General features: G+C 37.9%; 1 protein-coding gene across 1 annotated transcript; it reads right to left on the minus strand.

Moving 5' to 3' along the window:
- Nucleotides 1-410: 410 nt before the first annotated feature.
- Nucleotides 411-20774, minus strand: LOC144371229 (uncharacterized). Its single transcript, XM_078033647.1, has 5 exons — nucleotides 20761-20774; nucleotides 18155-18314; nucleotides 10765-10783; nucleotides 1766-1864; nucleotides 411-1681 (listed from the first exon to the last, which is right to left on the minus strand). The coding sequence occupies exons 1-5, from the start codon at nucleotides 20772-20774 to the stop codon at nucleotides 411-413; spliced, it is 1563 nt and encodes a 520-aa protein (XP_077889773.1).
- Between the last annotated feature and the right edge of the window lie 2910 nt (nucleotides 20775-23684).

A 23684-nucleotide genomic window follows, 5' to 3' on the forward strand; every position in this document is an offset into this window, starting at 1 on the left:
GCTGTTATCTAAGGTACACACTTTGGACAGATGCTACTCCACATTTGCTACAGATATGAGGTTAGTAATTTAAAAATGTCAGAAATTTAAATACAGTCTTGGACACATTCTTTGGGTTTTTATATCCTATAAATCCTCCAGTGTTTCAAAAATGATGGATCAATGGCCAAAAGCTTTGCAAAAAATTTTCTGTACATTCTCTCACTCGTATGAATTGTGAGGTGCTGAGTAGGGTGTGAACAACTATTGGAGACTCTGTCATCTATTTTACATTTATATGATTTCTGTGCTATCATATCTCTGGTGTGAAATAGTGTTGAACTACTGTGAAACACTGATGCAATGTTTTCATTGTAAAACTTCTCTCCAGTATAAAATCTATAATGTTTAGTAAGATGTGATCTTCAATATTAAAAGCTTTGCCACTCTTCACATTTATAGGACTTCTCTCTAGTGTGGGTTATCTGGTGTCGAGTAAGTGATGATTGTTGAATAAAATCTTTGCCACATTCTCTACATTTGTAGGGCTTCTCTCCAGTATGAATCCTAAAGTGACAATTAAGCTGTGAGATGGTATTAAAAGCTTTGCCACATTCTTTACATCTGTAGGGCTTCTCTCCAGTGTGAATTCGTTGGTGCTGAGTAACTGATGATTTTTGACTGAAACTTTTGCCACACACTGTACATTTGTAGGGCTTCTCTCCAGTGTGGATTCTCAGGTGCCGAATAAGTACTATTTTTTGATTAAAACTTTTGCCACATTCTTTACATTTGTAAGGCTTCTCTCCAGTGTGGTTTTGCTGGTGCTGAATAAGTGATGATTTTCGACTGAAACTCTTGCCACACACTGTACATTTGTAGGGCTTCTCTCCATTATGAATCCTGATGTGGTAATAGAGATTTGAGTTTGTATTAAAACTTTTGCCACACACTTTACATTTGTAGGGCTTCTCTCCAGTATGAATCCTAAAGTGACAATTAAGCTGTGATATGGTATTAAAAGCTTTGCCACATTCTTTACAGCTGTAGGGCCTCTCTCCAGTGTGGATTCGCTGGTGCTGAGTAAGTGATGATTTTTGACTGAAACTTTTGCCACAAACTGTACATTTGTAGGGCTTCTCTCCAGTGTGGATTCTCAGGTGCCGAATAAGTACTGTTTTTTGATTAAAACTTTTGCCACATTCTTTACATTTGTAAGGCTTCTCTCCAGTGTGGTTTCGCTGGTGCTGAGTAAGTGATGATTTTTGACTGAAATTCTTGCCACACACTGTACATTTGTAGGGCTTCTCTCCATCATGAATCCTGATGTGGTAATAGAGTTGTGAGTTTTTATTAAAATTTTTGCCACACACTTTACATTTGTAAGGCTTCTCTCCAGTATGAATACTTTTGTGCCAATTACGCTGTGAGATGCTATTAAAAGCTTTGCAACATTTTTCACAGCTATAGGGATTCTCTCCAGTGTGAATTTGCTGTTGCTGAGTAAGTGATGATGTGTGATTAAAACTCTTGCCACACACTTTACATGTGTAAGGCTTCTCTCCAGTATGAATCCTATTGTGGTGATCAAGATTTGAGTTTCTATTAAAACTCATACCACACACTTTACATTTGTAGGGCTTCTCTCCAGTATGAATTCTCTGGTAGTTTTTAAGGCTTGGTTTTTGACTGAAACATTTACAAAATTGTTTACATATGTAGGGCATCATTCCAGGGTTTGTCCACTGGTGACAAATAAGATTAGAGATTTTATTAGAATTTTTGTCACATTCTTTGCATTTGTATGGCATATCTCCTGTATGAACACTGTGATGTTGAGTAACGTTCTTGAGTGCATTGCATTCTTCACATTGGTAGGCCTTCTCTGCAGAATAAATTTTTTGGTGTTGAGTAAGGGTTGAAAAACTTTTTAAGGCTTTCCCACACTTTTTACATTTACAGGTCTCTCCTTCAGTATAAATCCTATGATACTTAACAAGTTTGTAAGTTTTCACTAAAAGTTTTTTCACATTCTTTAAATTTGTAGAATTTATCACTGTCATAGTATCTGCTGTATTTTAAAAATAAATCAAATCATTTGCTTGCTCAATATCTTCTATACTTATAGGGATCTTTTTCTCTATAAATTTTCTTGTATTAAGCAAGCTCTGCACTGTGGTTAAGAGCCATTTCACATATCTTACACTTGCAGGTTTTGTCTTGGCTATGAATATTTTAGTGAATACTAGTTTTTGATCACTAAAGTAAGATTTTCCTACATTTTTCTTCTTGGTAAATTTCCTTTAGAAAAGGACTAGGATTTCTCTATATTCATAATTTTTATCACCAATTTAAATATACTGGTCATTACTCAGGGTAGAGACATGGCTTATTGTGTTACTTATAGCATTATCTATATAGTGCACTTTCCAGAAATCTGTATCAGGATTGTCATTGAGCAGTAGTAGGGAAATAGAAACTTTTATACAATTCTTAATATTGTCCATTTGGGCACAAAGAGAAATTAATCTTTTGTTTCAGAAAAATGGACATTTTATAAAGAAACTCCCAAAAGGATCACTTTTAGAAATATCTTTTCTGTGCAAATGTTTGACTGGAATTTTAAATCAGTGCTACTTTTATGATTGGCCAAGTTAATAACTGATGCATGGGCTAGATTTCAAATTTTCCACATTGCCTTTCAGTTCTAAAATGGCTGTGGATTTATTCTTAAAGACATATAAAACTCCTCAAAATAATTGAAATACATTGAATTTTTGTTTCAAATATTAGTTGTCTCTGGTGATTTTTGACCACAAAAATTTTTATCATAAATAGGAACTACTGACTGACTTTGTCTATTATAATACAATTTTTGAACTTTACTCTCACCTATATTTTCCCATTGTTTTCTTGGTTGTAAATATTCAAAGTCACACTTTCCATAACTTATTTCTCTCTCTTTTATTCCCTGCTCTGGTAAATTTTCTCGAGGATGATGAGAAGTCATTGCTGCAATAAATAAAAATAAGAAACATTATTTCTTAGTGTACTGAGCTATATGTGAGTGACAGGATTTGACATCACTGCATTCCTCTAAGTCAACCATATTTCAAGTGAAAAATATATATCTTGCCACCAAAAGAAAACATTAATGAACATCATTAACATTTTCTTGTCAGCACAAAGAACTACCCCTTATTCTTTATTGAAAGCATAAATCTGCAACACATACTTGTGGAGAAGTTCCCAAAAGATACACTTCAAGGGAAGAAAATTAAATAATGATAATTAGTAATTTTGAAGGAAAGTTATGCTCACCCACAAAGACAAGGTTGCTGTAGTTCTCCAACATCACTTCTCTATACAAATTCTGCTGGGCAGGATCCAGGTATTCCCATTCCTCCTCAGAGAAATCAATAGCGACATCCCTGAATGTCAATGGCTCCTGAAATAAAAATTGTTAGATAAACAGAACATGGTTCAAACCACTATTCAGTTTTTAAATTGAATTAAAAGTTTGTAGAACTGACTGTCATGTAGGAGAGTGACTTTAATTATGTAATAAGATACTTTCCATTATCTAATTCAGAGGAAAATACATGAGTCCAAATACAGTATCTATATTCCATATCAGAGTGATGTGAAGGATATATACCATAACCCAAGCACTGAATAAAAGCCCAACTTCTAACTTTTGTGTCATCAGTGAATGTGAAATATGGTGGACATTCCAGATGCAAATCAGACTTCTCAAGATATTCTCATAAGGTGATTGTGTACAAGCGAGAAAAAAAGACTGGTAAAATCGCTTTTGAAAACAGTCTTGTTCCTATTCTCTCTGCTTTCTATCCATGAGATAGATTGAGATCCCCAACACAATTAGTTTCAAGTATCATCCATGAAACATTCCCAATGTGTAAAATATTCATAAAATATTAATGTTTGGAGACAGGTAAAGTGACACTTCCACCTCGTGATAAGACAAACTTGAAATATTTTAAGATCTATAAGCAGTTCAACGAATGAATAAATTTGGTACAATAGAATGAACAATGGGTCACAGAAGACTTCAAGGAGGAGATTAAAAATTTCTTAGAGGTAAACAAGAACATAGACACAACATATCAAAATCTCTTGGACACTATGAAAGCAGTACTAGGAGGAAATTTTGTTGCATTGAGTTCATTTTTTAAAAGAAAAAAAAAGGCAATCACTAATCTCATACTTCATCTCAAAGCCCTAGAAGAAAAAATCAACAGCACAAGCAGTAGAAGGCAAGGAATAATTAAAATTAGAACTGAAGTTGAATTAAAAGAAACAATTAACCCTGACAAAAAGTTGGTTCTCTGACAGACCCCTAGCTATGCTAATGAAAAGGAGAGAGAAAATTCAAATTACCAGCATACATAATGAAAAAGGCAGTATCTCAACAGACACCTCAGAAATAAAGAGGATATTTAGAAATTATCTTGAAAATGTATACCCCAATAAAATAGAAGACATTGAAGGCATCAACAAATTTCTTAAGTCATTTGAAATGACCAGACTGAACCAAAAAGACATACACAATTTAAACAGACCAATATTAAATGATGAAACACAAGAGCCATCAGAAGCTTATCAACCAAGGAAATCCCGGGCCCAGATGGCCCAAATGCCGAGTTAAACAAGACCTTTAAAGAAGAAATTCAAAATACAAATATTCTTCAATTTCTTTCAGAAAATACAGAAAGAAGCAGCACTTCCAAACTCATTCAATGAGGCCAATTCACCCTGATCCCCAAACCAGGCAGGGACAAATGAAAAAAAGAAAACTTCAGGCCAATATCTCAAATCAACATAGATGCAAAAATTCTGACTAAAATTCTGCCAAATGAAACACAAAAACTAATTAAAAAGGGCATGCATGAAGATCAAGTGGGGTTTGTCCAGGAATATAGGGTTGGTTCAATATATACAAATCAATAAAGGTAATTCATCACATCAATAACTTAAAAATAAGAACCATATGATCATCTCAAGAGACACAGAAAAGCCATTTGACAAAATACAGCACCCTTTCATGTTCAAAAAATTAGAAAAACTTGAGATAACAGGAAAATACCTCAACATCATACTGGCTCTCTACATTAAGCCTAAGGCCAACATCATTCTAAAGGGAGAAAAACTAAAGTAATTCCCTCTAAAAACTGGAACAAGACAGGGGTGCTCTCCCTTACCATTTCTATTCAACATATTTCTTGAAACACTGGCCAGAGCAATTAGACAGATGAAAGAAGTTAAAGGAATAACTAGATGAAAAAAAATTAAATTAGCACTATTTGCGGACAATACGATTCTATACCAAGAAGACCCCAAAAGCACCACCTGAAACGTCTAGAACTAAAAATGAATTCAGCAAAGCAGCAGGATATAAAATTAACACACATTTAAAAAAGGCATTTCTGTATATCAGTGACAAAGTCTCAAGAAGGAAATAAGAAAACCTACCCCATTTACAGTAACTTCAAAAAAAGAAAACATAAGATACTTGGGAATCAACTTAAGAAAGAGGTGAAAGATCTATACAAGGAAACCTACAGAACCCTAAAGAAAGAAAACAAAAAAGACCTTCAAAGATGGAAAGATCTACCTTACTCTTGCATAGGCAGAATAAATATTATCAAAACAACCATACAACCAAAAGCACTATACTGATTGAATGCAATTATGAACAAAATCCCAATCACATTTCTCATAGAAATAGAAAAAGCAATCATGAAATTCATATGGAAAAATAAGAAGCCCAGAATAACTAAAGCAATTATAAGCAGGAATAGCAAATCAGGTGGTATGATTATACCAGACCTTAAACTATACTACAGAGCAATAGTAACAAAAACAGCATGGTATTGGCACTAAAACAGGCCAGTAGACCAATGGTACAGAATAGAGGACACATAGACTAACTCACAAAATTACAATTATCTTATATTAGACAAAGGTGCCAAGAACATGCATTGGAGAAAAGATAGCCTCTTCAACAAATGGTTCTGCGAAAACTCGAAATCCATTTTCAAAAAACTTAAATTAAAACCCTATCTCTCACAATGCACAAAACTCAACTAAAAGAGGATCAAGGACCTACAATTTAAACCAGAGACTCTGCATCTAATAGATGAAAAAAAGGCCATAATCTTCATCACATGGGGCTATGCCGCCTTAAATTCCTTAATTAAATGCCTATAGCACAAGAATTGAAACCAAGAATCAACTAATATGATGGATTCAAATTAAAAAGTTTCTTCTCAGAAAAAAATCTGAGGTGAACAGAGAGCCTACATCCTGGGAGTAGATTCTTATCCCTCACACACCAGATAGAGAACTAATATCTAGTATATAAAGAACTCAAAAGGCTAAACACCAAAAAACCCCAATAATCCAACCAACAAATTGGCCAAGGACCTGAACAGACACTTCTCAGAAAAGGATGTAGAATCAATCAACAAATATTTAAAAAAATGTTCATGATTTCTTGCAAGTAGAGAAATGCAAATCAAAACCACTCTAAGATATCATCTCACTCCAGTCAGAATGGCAGCTATCATAAAGACAAACAACAAGGGTTGGCAAGGATGTGGGGGAAAAGGCACACTCATACACTGCTGGTGGGACTGCAAATTGGTGCAAACAACATGGAAAACTGTATAGAGATTACTTGGAAATCTGGGAATGAAAACACCATTTTACCCAGCTTTTCCTCTTCTCGGACTATTCTCAAAGGACTTGAAAACAGCGTACTACAGGGTCACAGCCATGTCAATGTTTATAGCAGCACAATGCAGAATAGCAAACTGTGGAGCCAACCCAGATGCCCTTCAGTGGATGAATGGATAAAAATATGGGGCATATATACACGATGCAATTTTACTCAGCAATAATAAAATCATGGCAATTGCAAGTAAATGAATGGTATTGGAGAAGTGAGGTGAGGCAAACCCAAAAAATAAATGTTGAATGGTTTCTCTGATATAAGGAGGCTGACTATAGTGGGGTAGGGAGGGGGAGCTTAGGAGGAACAGATGAATTCTACATAGGTTAGAGGGGTTGGAGGGGAGGGGAAGAGGCAGGGGATTAGAAGTGATTGTGGAATGTGATGACACCATTATCCAAAGTACATGTATGAAGACCCAAATTGGTGCCAACATACCTTATATAGAACCAGAGATATGAAAAAATGTGATATATATGGGTATTAAGATTTGTATTGAAGAAAGAAACGAGTACATATATAATGGAATAAATTATCATGAATATAATTTCTGTACAGAGATATGAAAAATTGAGCTCTATGTGTGTAATAAGAATTGTAATGCATTTCACTGTTGTCGTGTATTTTAAAAATAAATTTTTAAAAAAGAAGGGTATTGAATCCCATTGGGTAAACGATAAGCCTACATGGCTATATATCTTAAAAACAGAGCTGGAAGGGAAGATGTATGAACAACATGAGAAACCAAGAAAGAATGTACCCCAAACAAAGATGCTACATTATTAGAATCCATGGTCAGAATACCAGGATAAATGGGAGAAGGTACATAATTTTCTGTGAATTAAAGGATGATATGAGAGCAAATACAGGCAGCAAAGGATCATTTTGATAAATAGTTACATAAGCAAATACAGAAAACAAAATATTCCTTCAAAATGGACATAGAGATTTTGAAAAATAAAACAGAGATCCTTGAAATGAAGGAAACAGTAAACCAAATTAAGAACTCAATAAGAAGCATCTCTAACAGAATAGATCACTTGGAAGACAGAACCACTGACATTGAAGGCAAAATATATAATCTTCAAAAAATAAAGTTGACCCCAGTGAAGATGGTAAAAAACCATAAGCAGAAGATTCAAGAATTGTGAGATAATATGAAAAGACCAAATTTAACAACTATTGCGATAGATGAAGGCATAGAGGTCTAAACTACAGTAATGGACAATCTATTCAATGAAATAAAGCAGAAAAATTTCCAAACATGTAGAGTGAATTGGGTAATCAAATGTAAGGATTGTATAGGACACCAAATGAACAAGATCACTACAGGTCTACAACAACGCACATCATAATGAAAACACCTAGGATACAGGAGAAGCAGAGCATTTCAAAAGCCACAAGAGAAAGGAATCAAATTACATATGGGGAAAACCAATCAGAATCTCTGATTTCTGAACTGAGATGCTGAAATCTACAAGATCCTGCAACAATATAAACCAAGCTCTGAAAGAAATGGATGCCAATCAAGAAGCATACCCAGCAAAATTAAATTTTGATTAGCAAATAGATTTTGATTCAGATGTTATTTTATGAGAAAATAAAAACCTTCCATCACACACAAAATTTAAAAAATTTACAATGAGAAACCTGTACTTCAGAAAATCCTTGGCAAAATATTCCATGAGGAGGAAATGAACAACAATAAAAAAATCAAAAAAGGGTAGTATCACTCTAAAGTAAAAACTGTCAAAGACAAACTGACTTAGTTAAATATCAAAAATAAACAAAAAAAAACTGGGAATACAAATCTTGTCTCAATAATAACCCTGAAAGTTTAGTTCCAACTCAGCAATCAAAAGACAAGCAGATTGGATAAAAAAAAAAGACCAAAAATATGCTGCCTCTAAGAGACTCAGCTCATAGAAAAAGACACTTATAGAATAAAGGTGACAGGTTGGAAAAAAAAATATATCACTCAGGCTTGGGCTGGGACTGGGGCTCAGTGGTAGAACACTCGCCTAGCACATGTGAGGCCCTGTATTTGATCGTCAGCACCACATAGAACTAAAAAATAAAGGTATTGTATCCATATACAAAAAAAAATAAATATTAAAACACATACCACTCACATGGACTGTGGAGGCAAGTAGGGGTTTCCATTCTTATATCAGATAATGTGGACTTAAAGTGAAAGTTAATCAAAAGGGATAAAGAATGACACTACATTCTGCTTAAAGGAACCGTACACCAACAAGACAGAACAATTATAAATATACACACCCCCAAAACAATGGAGCATCTATGTTCAAACAGATGCTTCTTAAGTTTAAGGGCAAAGTAGACCAGAAGACAATAATTCTGGGTGACTTTAACACACCTCTTTTACCACTGGATTGGTCTTCCAAACAATATCCAGACAGAAACTATAGAACTCAATACTACAATCAACAACTTAGATTTAACTGACATACATAGAATATATCATCCTTCAACAGGTGAAGAGACTTTTTGCTCAGCAGAAAATGGATCCTTTTCTAAAATAGACCATATGTCATGCAAAAAAGGAACTCTAAGCAATACAGTAAAGTAAAGATACTACCCTGCATTCTATCAGATCATAATGGAATGACATTAGAAATCAATAATAAAAATAGAAGTTAATCCAACACCTGGAGACTAAATAATATGCTAGTGAATTAACAATGGGTTGCAGAAAACATAAAAGAAGAGATTTTAAAATTTTTAGAAGTGAATGAGGATGCAGATACAAAATATAAAAATCTCTGGGACACTATGAAGGCATTACTAAGAGGAAAGTTTATTGCATGGAGTTCATTCCTTAAAAAAAGAGAAAGTCAAACAAATGACCTAAAATTATATTTCAAAGCCATTAGAAAAACAATTAATCAACACCAAAAACAGTGAAGGACAGAAGATAATTAAAATCAGAGGTGAGATCAATGAAATTGGAACCAAAGAAGCCAATAAAAATTGACAAAGTGACTGGTAATGGTACCACCATTTGACCCAGCTATCCCACTCCCTGGTCTATACCTAAAGGACTTAAAAACAGCATACTAAAGGGACACAATCACAATGTTTTTAGCAGCACAATTCACAAAATTAAACTTTGGAGCCAACATAGATGTCCTTCAGTGGATTAATGGATAAAGAAAACATGGCAGTTGTACACAATGGAATATTACTCAGCAATAAGAGAAAATAAAATCATGGCATTTGTAGGTAAATGGATGACATTGGGGAAGATAATGCTAAGTTAGCCAAACCCAAAATAACAAATGCTGAATGTTTTCTCTGATATAAGGAGGCTGACTCATAGTGGGGTAGGGAAGGGGAGCATGGGAGGAATAAATAAATTTTAGTTTGGGCAGAGTGGTGGGAGGAATAGGGAGGGGAAAGGGATTAGCAATAATGGTGGAATATAATAGACATCCTTATCCAAAGTACACGTATGAACACATGAATTGATGTCAACCTACTTTATATACAGAGATATGAAAAATTGTGCTGTATATGAGTAATAAGAATTGTAATATATTGTGCTGCCATATATTTTTAATTTCTTTTTAAAATTTAAAAATGAAAAGTTGGCTCTTTGAAAAACAAATACATTTGATAAAACCTTATCCATGCTACTGTAGAGAAGGAGAGAAATACTCCAATTACTAAAATCCATGATGAAAAAGGAAATATCACCATGAACATTAGAGAAATACAGAAGATAATTAGAAATTATTTTGAAAATTTGTATGGCAATAAAACACAACATGTTGAAGTCATCAACAAATGTCTAGAATCATGTGACTTACCCAAACTGAATAAGTTAAACAGATCATTTTCAAGCAATGAAATAAAACACACCATCAAAAGCCTACCAACCAAAAAAAAAAATAATAAAGCCCAAGACTCAATGGATACAAGACCTTCAAAGAAGAACTAACACCAACACTCCTCAAATTATTCTATGAAATATAAAAAGAGGGAGCACTTCCAAAATCACTCTATACGGCCAATATCTCCTTCATTCTAAAATCAGACAAACACAGACAAGAAAGTGTACTTCAGACCAATACCTCTAAAAAGCAGAAGCAAAAATTCTGAATAAAATTCTGGCAAATCAAATACAAACATATCAAAAAAGATGGTTCATCATGATGAAGTGGGATTTATCCCAGGGATGCAAGGTTGGTTCAACATACAGATATCAATAAATGTAATTCATCACATCAGTAGATTTAAAGATAAAAACCTTATGATCATCTCAACAAATGCAGAAAAAGCATTTGACACAATATAGCACCCCTTCATGTTCAAAACACTAGAAAAACTAGAGATAACAAGAACTTATCTCAACATTTTAAAGGCTATTTATGCCATGCCTCAGGCCAACATCATTCTAAATGGAGAAAAACTGAAGCCATTCCTTCTAACATCAGAAACAAGACAGGGATTCTCTCTCTCACCCCTTCTATTCAATATCGTTCTTGAAACACTGGCCAGAGAAATTAGAAAGATGAAAGAAATTAAAGAATAAGTATAGGAAAAGATGAACCTAACCTAGCACTATTTGCTGATGATATGATTCTGTCCCTAGAAGACTCAAAAACTCCACTAGAAAACTTCTAGAACTAGAATTCAGCAAAGTAGCAGGATATAAAATTAACACCTGTAAATCAAAGGCTTTTCTGTATATCAGTGAAAAATCCTCTGAGAGTTAAATGAGTTAACTACCCCATTCACAATATCCTCAATTAAAAAGGATTCTTGGGAATCAACAAGAGGTAAAGGATCTATACAATGAAAACTATGAAATAGTAAAGAGTAATCAAAGACCTTAGAAGATGGAAAGATTTAACTTGATCTTGAATAGGCAGATTAATATTATCAAAATGACCATACGACCAAAAGCACTATACTGGATAAAGAAAATGTGGCTTATATACACAATGGAATATTACTCATGATTAAAAAAGAACAAAATCATGGCACTTGCATGTAAATGGATGGAGTTGGAGAAGATAAATCTAGGTGAAGTCAGCCAATCCCCCCCCCCAAAAAAATGCCGAATATTTTCTCTAATATAAGGAGGTTGACTCATAGTGGGTTAGGGAGGGGGAGCATGGGAGGAATAGATGAATTCTAAATAGGGCTGAGGGGAAAGGGAGGGCACAGGGGATTAGCAAGGATGATGGAATGTGATGGACATCTTTATACAAAGTTCATGTATGAAGACTTGAATTGGGTGTCAATATACGTTATATAGAAAGAGAGATGAAAAATTGTGATATATATGTGTATTAAGAGTTGTAATGCAAAAAAGTACATGTATAATGGCATAAATTGATGTGAACATACATTATATACAGAAATATGAAAAATTGTGCTCTATGTTAAATAAGGATTATAATGCATTCCACTGTTGTCGTGTATTTAAAAATAAAAACCATAAAAAAATCATGATCGAGAAAACATCTAGAAAAAAAGAAAACAAACAAACAAACTAACTAACTAACTGAGATAGGATGCATTTGGTGCTACATACTTGATATATCCAGTGGTCTGAAGCCTGTGGCAGGGGGATCACAATTGTGAAGCTTACCCTAGCAACCGAGTGAAACCCTGCCTAAATTTAAAAATAAATAGGCAGTAGTTATTTTTAAAAATTAAGAAAAAATTAAAAATTTTAAATGAAAATTTTAAAAGGACTGAGGATAGTGTTCAGTAATAGGACACCCTGGTTCAAATCCCCAATTTCACAAAAGGACAAAAAGAACGAAAAAAAGTCTTTTTCAATGTTACAGAAAAAATATTTTTAAATTTATAAATTGTATATATGAAAACAAAAATTATATTCCTCAAATGACATCATTAAAGAGAACAAGGAGAAGTGACAGATGAAAAAAACAAATTGCCTCACCTTTAACCCAACTCTTCTAAGAAAGGAGAACAGAGACTGTGAGAGAAACGCAGGCAAGAGCCGTGAACAGATTTCTAAATGTTCCTTCATCACAAAGCAATCAACGTCTTTAGAAAGGAGGAACAATACCATAAAGTCACACTGTACACACAAACTGAGACAGTGTTGAAGAACATGTGGGGTTATCATGAAGGTCCACAGAAACAGATGTGGACACTACAGCACCTGTTCATATGGGGACACAGCACGCTCCTCCAGAGCCTGGTGACAGAGGATGTCCATTTGGTAATAGATAAATAATAAACTATGGAAAATAACCATTTCTGTTAATCAGCCACATTTTGTTTGCCACATTGCATACAGTTTGACCAATACTATGAACACCATGTCAGTTTTATATAGCTGTCACATAAATGTCACATTTTACATATAAGCATACTTAAATAGTACATCTGCAGAATTTGAAAAAAAATACAAATTCAGATAAGCAAAAGACTGAATTACACATCCTGGGTATAGATGATAGGACTCCTCATTATAAAGAGGACGGCTTCCCTCAGGTTCATCTATGATAACAGCCAATCAAAATTTCACCATGGTTTCCTTTCCATTGAAGAAGGGACCAAAGCAAACAGTTTGAAAATTCTCCTGGAATGTTTAATCCATATGAAATTAGCCAAGAATTCTGAACTCTAAGAGCAAAAGCAGGAGCTATCATTACCAGGCACTAATGCATGTTATAAAATTATCATATTGCAGTAATTTGAGGACCAAAAAAAATCACAATGCAGAAATTTCATAGATGATTCCATATGTATGTAAATGTCATTTTTATTATTAAGTGCATTGAAAAGGCCTAGATAAATGCCACCAACTCCAGCAGAGAATTTGATGTGAATGAACAAGGCAACCGAACGTGAAGGGAGGTGTGTGAAATGGAGGCGCAGAGCACTGGTAGTGCTTGGGTGAAGGACATGCGTGGTACTGAATTATACTCCAGCATCCCAAAGAAGCACATAGAGAAGGATTATGTTTCAAAATTACACCAGAATAGGAGGCTCCTGGATTCTCTCCACACATGAATACACCCAATAAACACCTACTTCTGTTCTGAGTCCCTTTTAAATAAAGTAAAAATGGACTGAGAGACCTATGCATTGGACCACTCAGAAAATCTCTGCCATCCAAAGGGCAGGCAATGTTGGGGGACACGTGGGCATTAGTCCTGCCTTGAGCAATTTGCCACATAATTGGGACAGAATACCCCCATCCAGTGTCATCCAGAGTAGAGGAAAACTGTTTGGCATCACAAATGGAGCACACGGGACACGAAATGACTTTTAGCTGGAAACACAATTTGTCTGGTGCTCATAGAAGAAAGAGCTGGATATACACAAGTATCAGGATGAGAGAAAGGGGGATATTTTCAATGGCTGTGGAGGGTTATGAGCTTTATCCATGGGACAATTGCAGAAGGGGAGTGAGATCAAGGGTCCCAGTTTATCCCTAGAAGGTATTTGCAGCATGATTTGTAAACTGTGGTTGCTAACAGTTGAGCTCCTCTCTAGCCAGTCGCTAAGGGTAGACAGGACAAATGCAGTCCACCCAGCAGCCCTGCCTGAGCCCTCTCCCCCCTACCTCAGTAATAACTCCAGGTCTAACCAGTTCTATCTGGAAGATGGAACTCCAGGCACTCAGGGTCTCAACATTTTTTCCATTCCATGGACTCCATCCTAACCCACCACGCTCTGGGAAAAGTGGCAACTGTGCATGTGCATATCTCAGAAAAAAGTGGCTCCACATTAGTGTTCAGGCACTTCCCTGGACTATGATCCCCCCTCCCAGGAGTGAAGCAAAAGCTGTCAAAAGCATAGCTCTGTTTCTTTCTAGAATAGGCTCACACCACCTTCTTGCAGTGAGCACAGGCAGCCTGGGTTCCAACCAATTGCATCAGAAATTCAGCCCCCAGCCAAGTAGGACAGCTTCTCAGTCTGAGTGCAGCTGTGGGAAAGGATCCTATCAAACAGTCAAAGGAACCAGTCCTCCAATGACATGGATATGGAGAAATAGACCTGCTCACATAGGGCGAGAATATAAGCTCAGTGCAGCCATTTTTGAAAACAGCATGGAGTTTTTTAAAAGCTAACAGAACAACAACTCTAGATGCATTCCCAGAGGAACTTGAACCCGTGTGTTAATAAATGGCTGCATGCCCATCGCTGTTCCAGGATTCACAGGAGCCAGGACAAGGGAACTTCTGAAGTGGCTTCTGGCTAAAGAGATTCCTCCCAGCTGCAGGGCAGTCACCTACTTCCCTGAGAAACTACTTCCCCAAAATACACCTGCTCATAGGTCAACAGGTGGCTGATATTTACCAGATGCTCAAGAGACCTCAGATGAGCCAGCTGTGGGATGCTCATGTCAGGCAGAGCCAAAACAGGACCAGAAAAATCTCAGAGGGCATGAGACCCCTAGGACATGAAGTCCACAGGGGGGAACCTCAGCCCATAGACATTCTGACCAGGGTCTAGCCTAGGAGACGAAGGGAGAATACACATACACACACACACACATAAACTCACACATTTTTTCAAATGTCAAGTGGTTTTTGGTGTACTTTTCTCTCATGTAAAATGCTCATAAACAGAAAACAAAACCTTTGCTTCTTATTTTATTACAGTGGGGACAGGGGACTGGAATTTGAGGAATTCATTGATACAAGTGTACAGGTTTCGTCTGGGAGACGGGGTTCTAGATCTGACATTTTTCTTCCCTTACATTTAGAACATTCAGGGGGCTCCAGGCAGGAGGGCCACACCTGTAATCCCAGCCAGTCAGGAAGCTGAGGTATAAGTTCAAGGTAAGACTCAGCATCTCACCATCTGTAAGGAGATAAATGATAGAAAGTACGAGGGATGTAGCTCTGTGGGAAAGGACCTCTGCATTCAATCCACTATGCTTCCCATGCCCCCAAAACAGAATGAAAACCTCAGGGGTGAGAAAATTCTGAGACCCCTGGAGATCCCAGCCCACTTTGGAAGGAAAAGGGCCCACGAACTGGTGATTCTCACGGTCCCAACACTCTGAAATCCACCACAGAAGAAATTCAGGGGGATGACTTGAGCTGCCAATTTGTACAGGAGATACCCATGTGTTTAATAATGAGAATAAAAAGAATTCAACATCGTTAGAAACCCAAGAAATGTAAAATAAAATCCTATCAGAGACAAAATTAAATAGTATCAATGATGATAGGAAACAAAATAATTCTAATAAACTGAAAGAGTTTAAGTGCTTCTTAACTATTTGTAGAAACTGTTTTGCTAATAAAGACACATGATAGACCCCCGCTGCAGGGACTTGCTGAAATTAGTTCATAGGACCAGGATAATACATTAATAGTCATGGTACATTCAGCTTAAAAATAGTATAAAATAGCATGGGTAAGTTTTACAAGGGTGCCATATGCAGGTGGTATTATGTGTAACTCTGATGCACTAATAAACAATGCAGCATGCTTTACTCTTAATGGAAGCATCCAGTCCTAAAATTCATCCACAAAGTTAAATATATGTAAACTTAACCAAGAAACTTTTGAAATATAAGAGAAAAAGAGTTATTACCTAACATGTACATTGTGGAACTGTACTGTTACAATTATAATCTAGGAATCACGACGTCAATAAAGTCCACCCATAAACCCATGTGGATGTGAAAATCCTATACTTAATTACAACGGAAAAGTCATTATCAATCAAACCCTAACAAGGCCAATGTCAGCAACTTAGCTAGACCTGCAGTCAGAATAAAAACTAAAAACTACCAGGGACATGGCTTAGTGGTAAGGCACCCTTCTGTTAACTACAAAACAAAAAAACAAACTCCACAAAACTACCTCAGGAATAAGCAAGGTCCGTGTTCACCATAGAAAAGGGTGTTTGGAGATTGGATTTTTTTTTTTTTTTTTTTGGTACTGGGTATTGAACTCAGAGGCCCTCAACCACTGAGCCCCATCCCAATCCCTATTTTAAATTTTATTTAGAGGCAGGGTCTCCCTGAGTCTCTAAGTGCCTCACCCACTTGTCTAGGCTGGCCTTGACCTCGCAATCCTTCTGCATCAGCCCCCCTACCCGCAGCCACTGGGATGACAGGTGTGCGCCATCCCCTGGCTTGCAGTTGATTATTCTCTGGTTCCACCTGTCAATCACCAGAGCCCAGGAAGACGCTGGGCAGCCAAGCTCACCTGCCACTTAGGTCTGGAGCAGGGGCTGAGGCTGCCCCAGGGGATGGGGAGGCTGGAGGGGGTCCCTGCCACTGTCACACTCTCCACCTGGCTGGCCAAAGGGACTGAGGGGCGCTGTCCCCAATGGACTCAGGCCTGTGGACACGGAAAGCCCCCGGAGTCGGGGTCGGCCAACTCATGTTCCTGCCACTGTGGGTCCCACCTGATGGCCTCCCTGCCCCGCCTCTCTCCCAAGTCTCCCTATCCAGGCACCAGGTGCCACTGCAAACTCACCATTTCCTGGTGCCCAGCAGACAAGCCTGCCCTGGGGAGCTTCAGCCCCTGCATGGCAGGGCCAACCAGGATTCCGGGCACCCAGCAAAGCCTGGAGGCCAACTGCACAGACCTGGGAGAAATAAATCCCATCCCGAGCGTGGAGGCCCGCCCCCTGTTCACTGGCTGCGCTCAGGATTGGACAGTGCTCAGCATGGGGGCTTCTGATTGGACAGGGCGTCAGTCAGTCTCCACTCTCCCTAGCCTAAGCCCAGCAACCTTCTTTTTGAGTGACAGTGGCAAGAAAGAGGCCAGAATGGCAGGGTTTGAGTGCAGCTTTTTTTTCTTTTCCTTTTGAGGTCTGGGTATTGGGTTAGGGTTAGGGTGACCAGAATTCTAAGTTCTGTTGGGTTTTGATGTTAGGAAATTGAAGTCATTTTTTGACAGTTTCACCACGTGGGCCTCCTCCTATAATAAGACCACCCAGAGCGTCTTCGGGATGCTGACTTGTCCTCTGTTCATCTGTGCAAAATTCTCCAAGCAGAACTGGCCTTTCGCCCAGTAGAAACTGTCCATTGCATCACGACCATCACTGGTGGAGGCTCACGGGTGGGGGGATGGGGGGTGTGGGGGGGCTGGCAGGCCCCTTGGAGTAGGTTCCCACCGGGTTGGCAGTGTGAGAGCTGATGTTCCTCCAGCTAAGTTTAATCTGTATCTGGAGCCCACATTGAGCTGGAGGCAGAGTAAGGAGATCAGCACAAAAGAGACCCCCAGAGCGCAGACCTGGGTAAACCCCAGCTGCACCGGGCTCTCTTTCCCTCTGGCCATTGAGGGTTGAATTCAGAGGTTTCATTGAGTTTTTTAGCACCTTGTTTTTGCTGAAGCTGGCTTTCAATTCACCATCCTCCTGCCTCAGCCTCCCTAGACGCTGCAATGACAGGCGTGTTACACTTTTTTTTTCTTTCTTTCTTTTTGAGAGAAATACCTGGGGTGGCCACAGGATAACATCCTTGCGCAGATCAGGGCCATCCTGGGTGCTCTCCCTGGTTTCCACCAGTGCCCTGGTCCCAGGCAATGGAATCCTGCTTTCTCCAAAAACCAGAGACCCCCTGCCAAGGTGTGCATCTTTATATAGGCTGAATACTCTGCACTTGACAAAAAGAAAAAAAAAAGAAAAAAAAGAAAAGAAAAGAAAAAAGACAGACCCTCCCTGCTTGTCTTGATGCAAACAAAGCCAATGTGTTTCCAAAGACAGCTCTGGACTTGTCCCCTCAATTCAATTGTGCAAAAAGTCACATAATACAGAGAAGACTTACCATTAAGGGGGGCTCCAGGGTCTGTCTATTAATGAATACAATTTGTTTTTGATTGGGAATCAAAGGAAGCCAATTCCAAGTTTTCTTAATTTGGTAAATAACTCCATTGATTCGAATTCGCCCTGCTCCTCTCTGCCATAATTAATCATGGAGGCCTGAAGGTTACCTGCCCTCTGGGACCCCAGCTCCTGCAGATAAAAGCGGCGGGGAGGGGGTCCTTTGTTCTCCATGCAGCACCCTGAACCTCCACCTTCCCTTCACACTTCAACATCTTTGGGGGAGCGATTTAGAAAATTCTGTAATGTACCTAAAGACATTTCCTCATCCAAGTGTGATGCTATCAATTTTGTCCTAAGGTCCTGTTTAGTATGTTTTATGTTTTTCTATTTTGTTGGCTGTTCTTAGTTATACATGACCAGAGAGTCCATTTTGGTAAAATTATCCAAGCATAAAATATACCTTATTCTCCTTAGGACCCCATTCATGTGGGTGAGCATGATTGTTACTGTATTCTGGATAAATGCCATTTTGACTTGAGTGAAAGATAATCTCAGTGCAGTTTTAACTTGCATTTCCCTAATTGCTAGATACATTGCCTTTTCAGTATTTATTTTTTAAAATATATTTTCTATTTTGAGTTGGACCCAATACCTTTAATCTATCCATTTATTTTTCTGTGGTGCTGAGAATGGAACCCAGTACCTTGAACGTTCTAGGTGAGCACTCTATGGATGAGCCCCAGTCCCAGCCCCCATTTTCAGTATTTTTTACTTTTGTTTCTCAGTAACAACAGACTAGGTCTTTGGGGAACCAGTTTTGCTGCATTTGTGAATTGGGAACATTTCTTTTGAAGAAAAACTGAGAAGGTCAAGGCACATGCCCAGAATTACAGAGATGAGCAGTACACAGTTGTCTTGCCCAGGATGAGGAGAAGATTATGTGGGTGAGAAGAGGGAAAGAGCTGGGAACACTTTTGGGCCAGAAACTCTCCTTCCTCCATGAGGGAAATTATTCTTGCTGTTAGTTTTCTTAACCCAAATGAGAGATTTTCCTAAGCTACCAGTGCCACTAGATATAATTCCCTGTATAAAGCTCAGATTTGTCTTGAGAGGCAAGGAAAAGTGAATAACCAACCCAGTGGTTCCAATACCAACAAGCTAGACCTTGGGCTCCTTGGGGGCAAAACCCTGGGGTTTACCCAATAATTAACAATTCAACAGCACCTGACACCCAATTAATGGGGAACGGAGAATTGGATCAGTGGGTGTGGGGGTCTGTGGGTGGCCAGCTGCAGGAGATTGCCTCTGGGGTGCATTCCTTGCATCTGGGAGGTTTTTCAACACCAATGAGATAAACAAAGTGGTGAGAACACTGGCAAAACCCTCTGCAATATTCTAGCAAAAAAAATTCATGAGCACTTTAAAATCATCTTAATGTTTATCCTCAGTCAAATGTGCCTCAATCCGAATAAAACCATTTTAAAAGAGTTGTCAACGTAAAAAGTTTCTGAAATCTGCTGGTTTGTGGATCACTGCAAATCCATATGAGTCCATGGCTAAATACATAAGTAAAAATAGAAATCTAATAATGAGCATTTTCTTAAAACTTCTCTCCTGAAAACACTGCCCTATTTGCTTTGACAACTAAATGATCATTTAATTATTCCTCTAGCAACACTTGAGGTCCATAAAGAACTGTGGAACATGTCTGTTTGGGGCAGAAATGCTGGGATACCAAGAAGAAAGTTACTCTGAACCTCAAAGGAAAAGAAGTCATAAATCACCAGAATGAAAGAATGCCCACAAAAAATTGAAATTAAAAACAAGGGACTTGGGTTGTGGCTCAGTGACACAGATACTGCCTAGCTCATGTGAGTCACTGGGTTCAATCCTCAGCACCACATTAAATAGAAATATGTAAAATAAAGGTATATTGTCCAAATAAAAACTATTAAAAAAATAAAGATCAGATTTAAAATAAAAAAGAAAAGCAACTCCCTGCAATGCAGCATTTCTTCTATACCAGCTTCCTGGACCCCCATATGCTAGCATGATATGAGCAAGGTTAGAAAAATGGGTGAGAAATTACAGAACTCTGCTCTGGCCCCATCTCTAGTCCAGCCCCACTTAAATGTCGCTATCCAAATAGCAACACCTCAGACCACGTATTTGCTGTCTCTCCGTTTAGAGATTTCTCACATTTTTTTTTCTTACTTCTTGTGGTGCTGGGGATTGAACCTGGGACCTTGTGCATGCAGGGCAAGCACACTACTTACCTCACTGAATCCATGGCCCCTCACGTTCTTTTCTGAATGTGCATCTGTTTTCTAATTAGGTGTGTTCACGTGCCTGACAATGATGAAGTTGCTTTCTTTTTTCAAAACCAAGGAACCTACTTTTTCTGAGCTGATGTTCCTCTCTCTCCCTGAAATCCCTTCTCATTACACAACCTCACACAGCAAAATCAGACTTGAGCTTTGTAATTGTGTGGGGTTTTTATTGTTTGGTGTCTGATATCACATATATCACTGGAGGGAGGTAACTAGCAGCCATGCACATTTTTTTAATAAGCAAAGGACAAGGTTTGGTACCACATGTCATTAAGGCCAAAGATTTGGAAGGCTGCTTCAGGAGGATCTAAAATCTGAGGCCACAGTTGGCCTCTTAGCAAGACCCTGCCTCAAAATAAAATATTCAAAGTTCTGACACTGGGTGAGTCTTCATTAACAATGAAGAATCAGAATTCCTGTTTCCACAGTCTCCCCTTAGAATACTGTTTATAGGTGTGTGACTGTTACCTTCCAACAGGACCTAGAGCTGTTGCTGGTGCCCACCTGTATTAATAAATAGATCAAATTAAGTGAGTAAATAAATAAAGCAATAAAAGATCTGACACTGTAGCTGGTTGTGATCCCAGGGATATGGAGGTTATGTTGTGTTTCTTGGCTCTTGTGTTCTTGCAAGAGTGGATTTTAGATAATACATAAAATGTAATCAAAGTAGAGCCAAGTTTATTGGCCCAGAAATCACTATAAAGAAAGGGGGAGGAAAACAGTGAGTCTTCTCTGACATCTCTAGGCCTCACACCCCTTTGATCCTCAGGTTTATGGTAGATGCTGTGGGTGACTCCAGAATTCTGCCCATGGACCAATTCCTACTCTTAACTGGCAGTAGGAGGACATCGTGTTTTTAGATTTCTACTCCACATGGTCTCGTCCAGAGACACCAAAAAAAAACCCGAGTGTGTGTGTGTGTGTGTGTGTGTGTGTGTGTGTGTGTGTGTGTGTGTGTGTGTCTTGGTGAATTTTAGTATAATAAAAATTTTATTATGGCAGCTGTTATGAAGACAAACAACAACAAGTGTTGGCAAGGATGTGGGAAAAATGGTACACTCATACACTGGTGGTGGAACTGGAAATTGGTGCAGCCAATATGGAAAACAGTATGAAGATTCCTTGGAAATCTGAGAGTGGAACCACCACTTTACCCAGATATCCTGTGGAGCCAACCTAGAGACCCTTCAGTGGATGAATGAATAAAAAATATGCATTATTTATACACAATGGAATTTTATTCAGGAATAAAAGAATAAAATCTTGTGTGTGTGGGAGATTATCATCTTGTTCACTTGGTTTCTGACTTTTAGGGTATAGAGTTTTTCTGAGATTCTCACCAGTATCTTTGCCTTTGTCAAAGGGTTATTGCAACTTACTTCTGTTTCTTGCTGTCTAACTTTTGTGGTTTTCCAATATGAGGTATGAGGTAGAAGTGAATTTTAAGTGGATATTTTTAATGTAGAAGTTCACTAATTACTATTAGAAGCAACAGATGAGATCAGTACAGTAATAAAATTTAATATCATCAGTTATTTATTTGCATAAGAAAATAAGTAGCAAACATAAAAATAAAGACAGTTCTACTGACCATAATATCAAAACCAAAATACTTGGGAATTTTTTAAGAAATGTGAACACTTGAACATTTAACATGGCTTGTTTTTAGAAAATATACAATTATCCCTAAGCCACCTTCTTTTTTTGTGGTGACCTTAATTCATAGAAAAAAGATAGGAATTAAAAACTTCCTCCTGTGATCCTGAGAACAGGACTTAGGTATGGTTTACCAGTGAGCTCTATCATCATACCATTTTTATTTTTCTTTGAGATATGGTCTTGCCAAGTTAGTGAGGCTAGACTCAAAGTTGTGACCCTCAAGGCTCGACTTCCAGGGCAGCTGAAGTTACATGCATGTGCCATAACTACCCTTTAGGGATTCACCTTTTTTGTTTTCTTTAGATGTAGTGGACAGAGTACCTTTATTTTATATATTTATTTTTATGTGGTGCTGAGGATTGAACCCAGTGCCTCACATGTGCTAGGCAGGTGCTCTAACCCTGACCCAAGCCCCAGGGATTAAATTCTTGACTTTCATATTACAGATTGGCTCAGGATAATATATAGGTTTGCAAACGTGTATAATGTCCCCATTTTGTGTGTAGAAGGTAGAGGCCACAAAGAGAGAAAATGTCTATCCTTATCCTTGGAAGAGGAACATCAACTGTGGATTTACCTGCAACTTAGTATTTGAGGATTTCCCAGATCTTAAAAATATAAGCAAAAGAGACATGAGATCAAGGCTCTGAAGAAGAGGCACTAGGTATTTCAAATTGTGAGGCATCAAACTGAGAAAAACAATGCTAAGGTAACTGGGTATAGAGAATATGGTCCCTCACATTTAACTGTAGGATCAGGATCCCAGACAATATATAAGAAACCAAACCATTTACGGGGCACATTTTAAAAAGATGATCATGGGTAGGACTTGGTCAGAAGTCATCATTATCACACCCCACCCACATGCCCACACACATTACTTCCCTTTTACCTCTTCCCCACTTTAGCAGTCAAGTCAACATCCACTCCTCAAGGTGCATCCTTGCTTGAAGAGAAATGACTGAGCCACAGTACCCTAGGGATCTCAATGGGCAGATCTTTGCCTAGCTTATGGCAGAAACTAGCAAAAAAAAATGGCAGAGTTTAGGAACATCTTTGTCTCCCGTCTCTCACAAATAACTAGAGATTTCAATTACAAATTGATGGATGAAGTGAAATTGGGAGTATTGGGTCAAATATTTAAAACACTGAAAATATAAATGTTCAGCAGCCTTAATGTCTTATTTCTTTATCTTTGTTTTTGTTTT

The sequence above is a fragment of the Ictidomys tridecemlineatus genome, chromosome 16 (assembly GCF_052094955.1).
Source record: "Ictidomys tridecemlineatus isolate mIctTri1 chromosome 16, mIctTri1.hap1, whole genome shotgun sequence".
Classification (NCBI taxonomy): Eukaryota; Metazoa; Chordata; class Mammalia; order Rodentia; family Sciuridae; genus Ictidomys; species Ictidomys tridecemlineatus.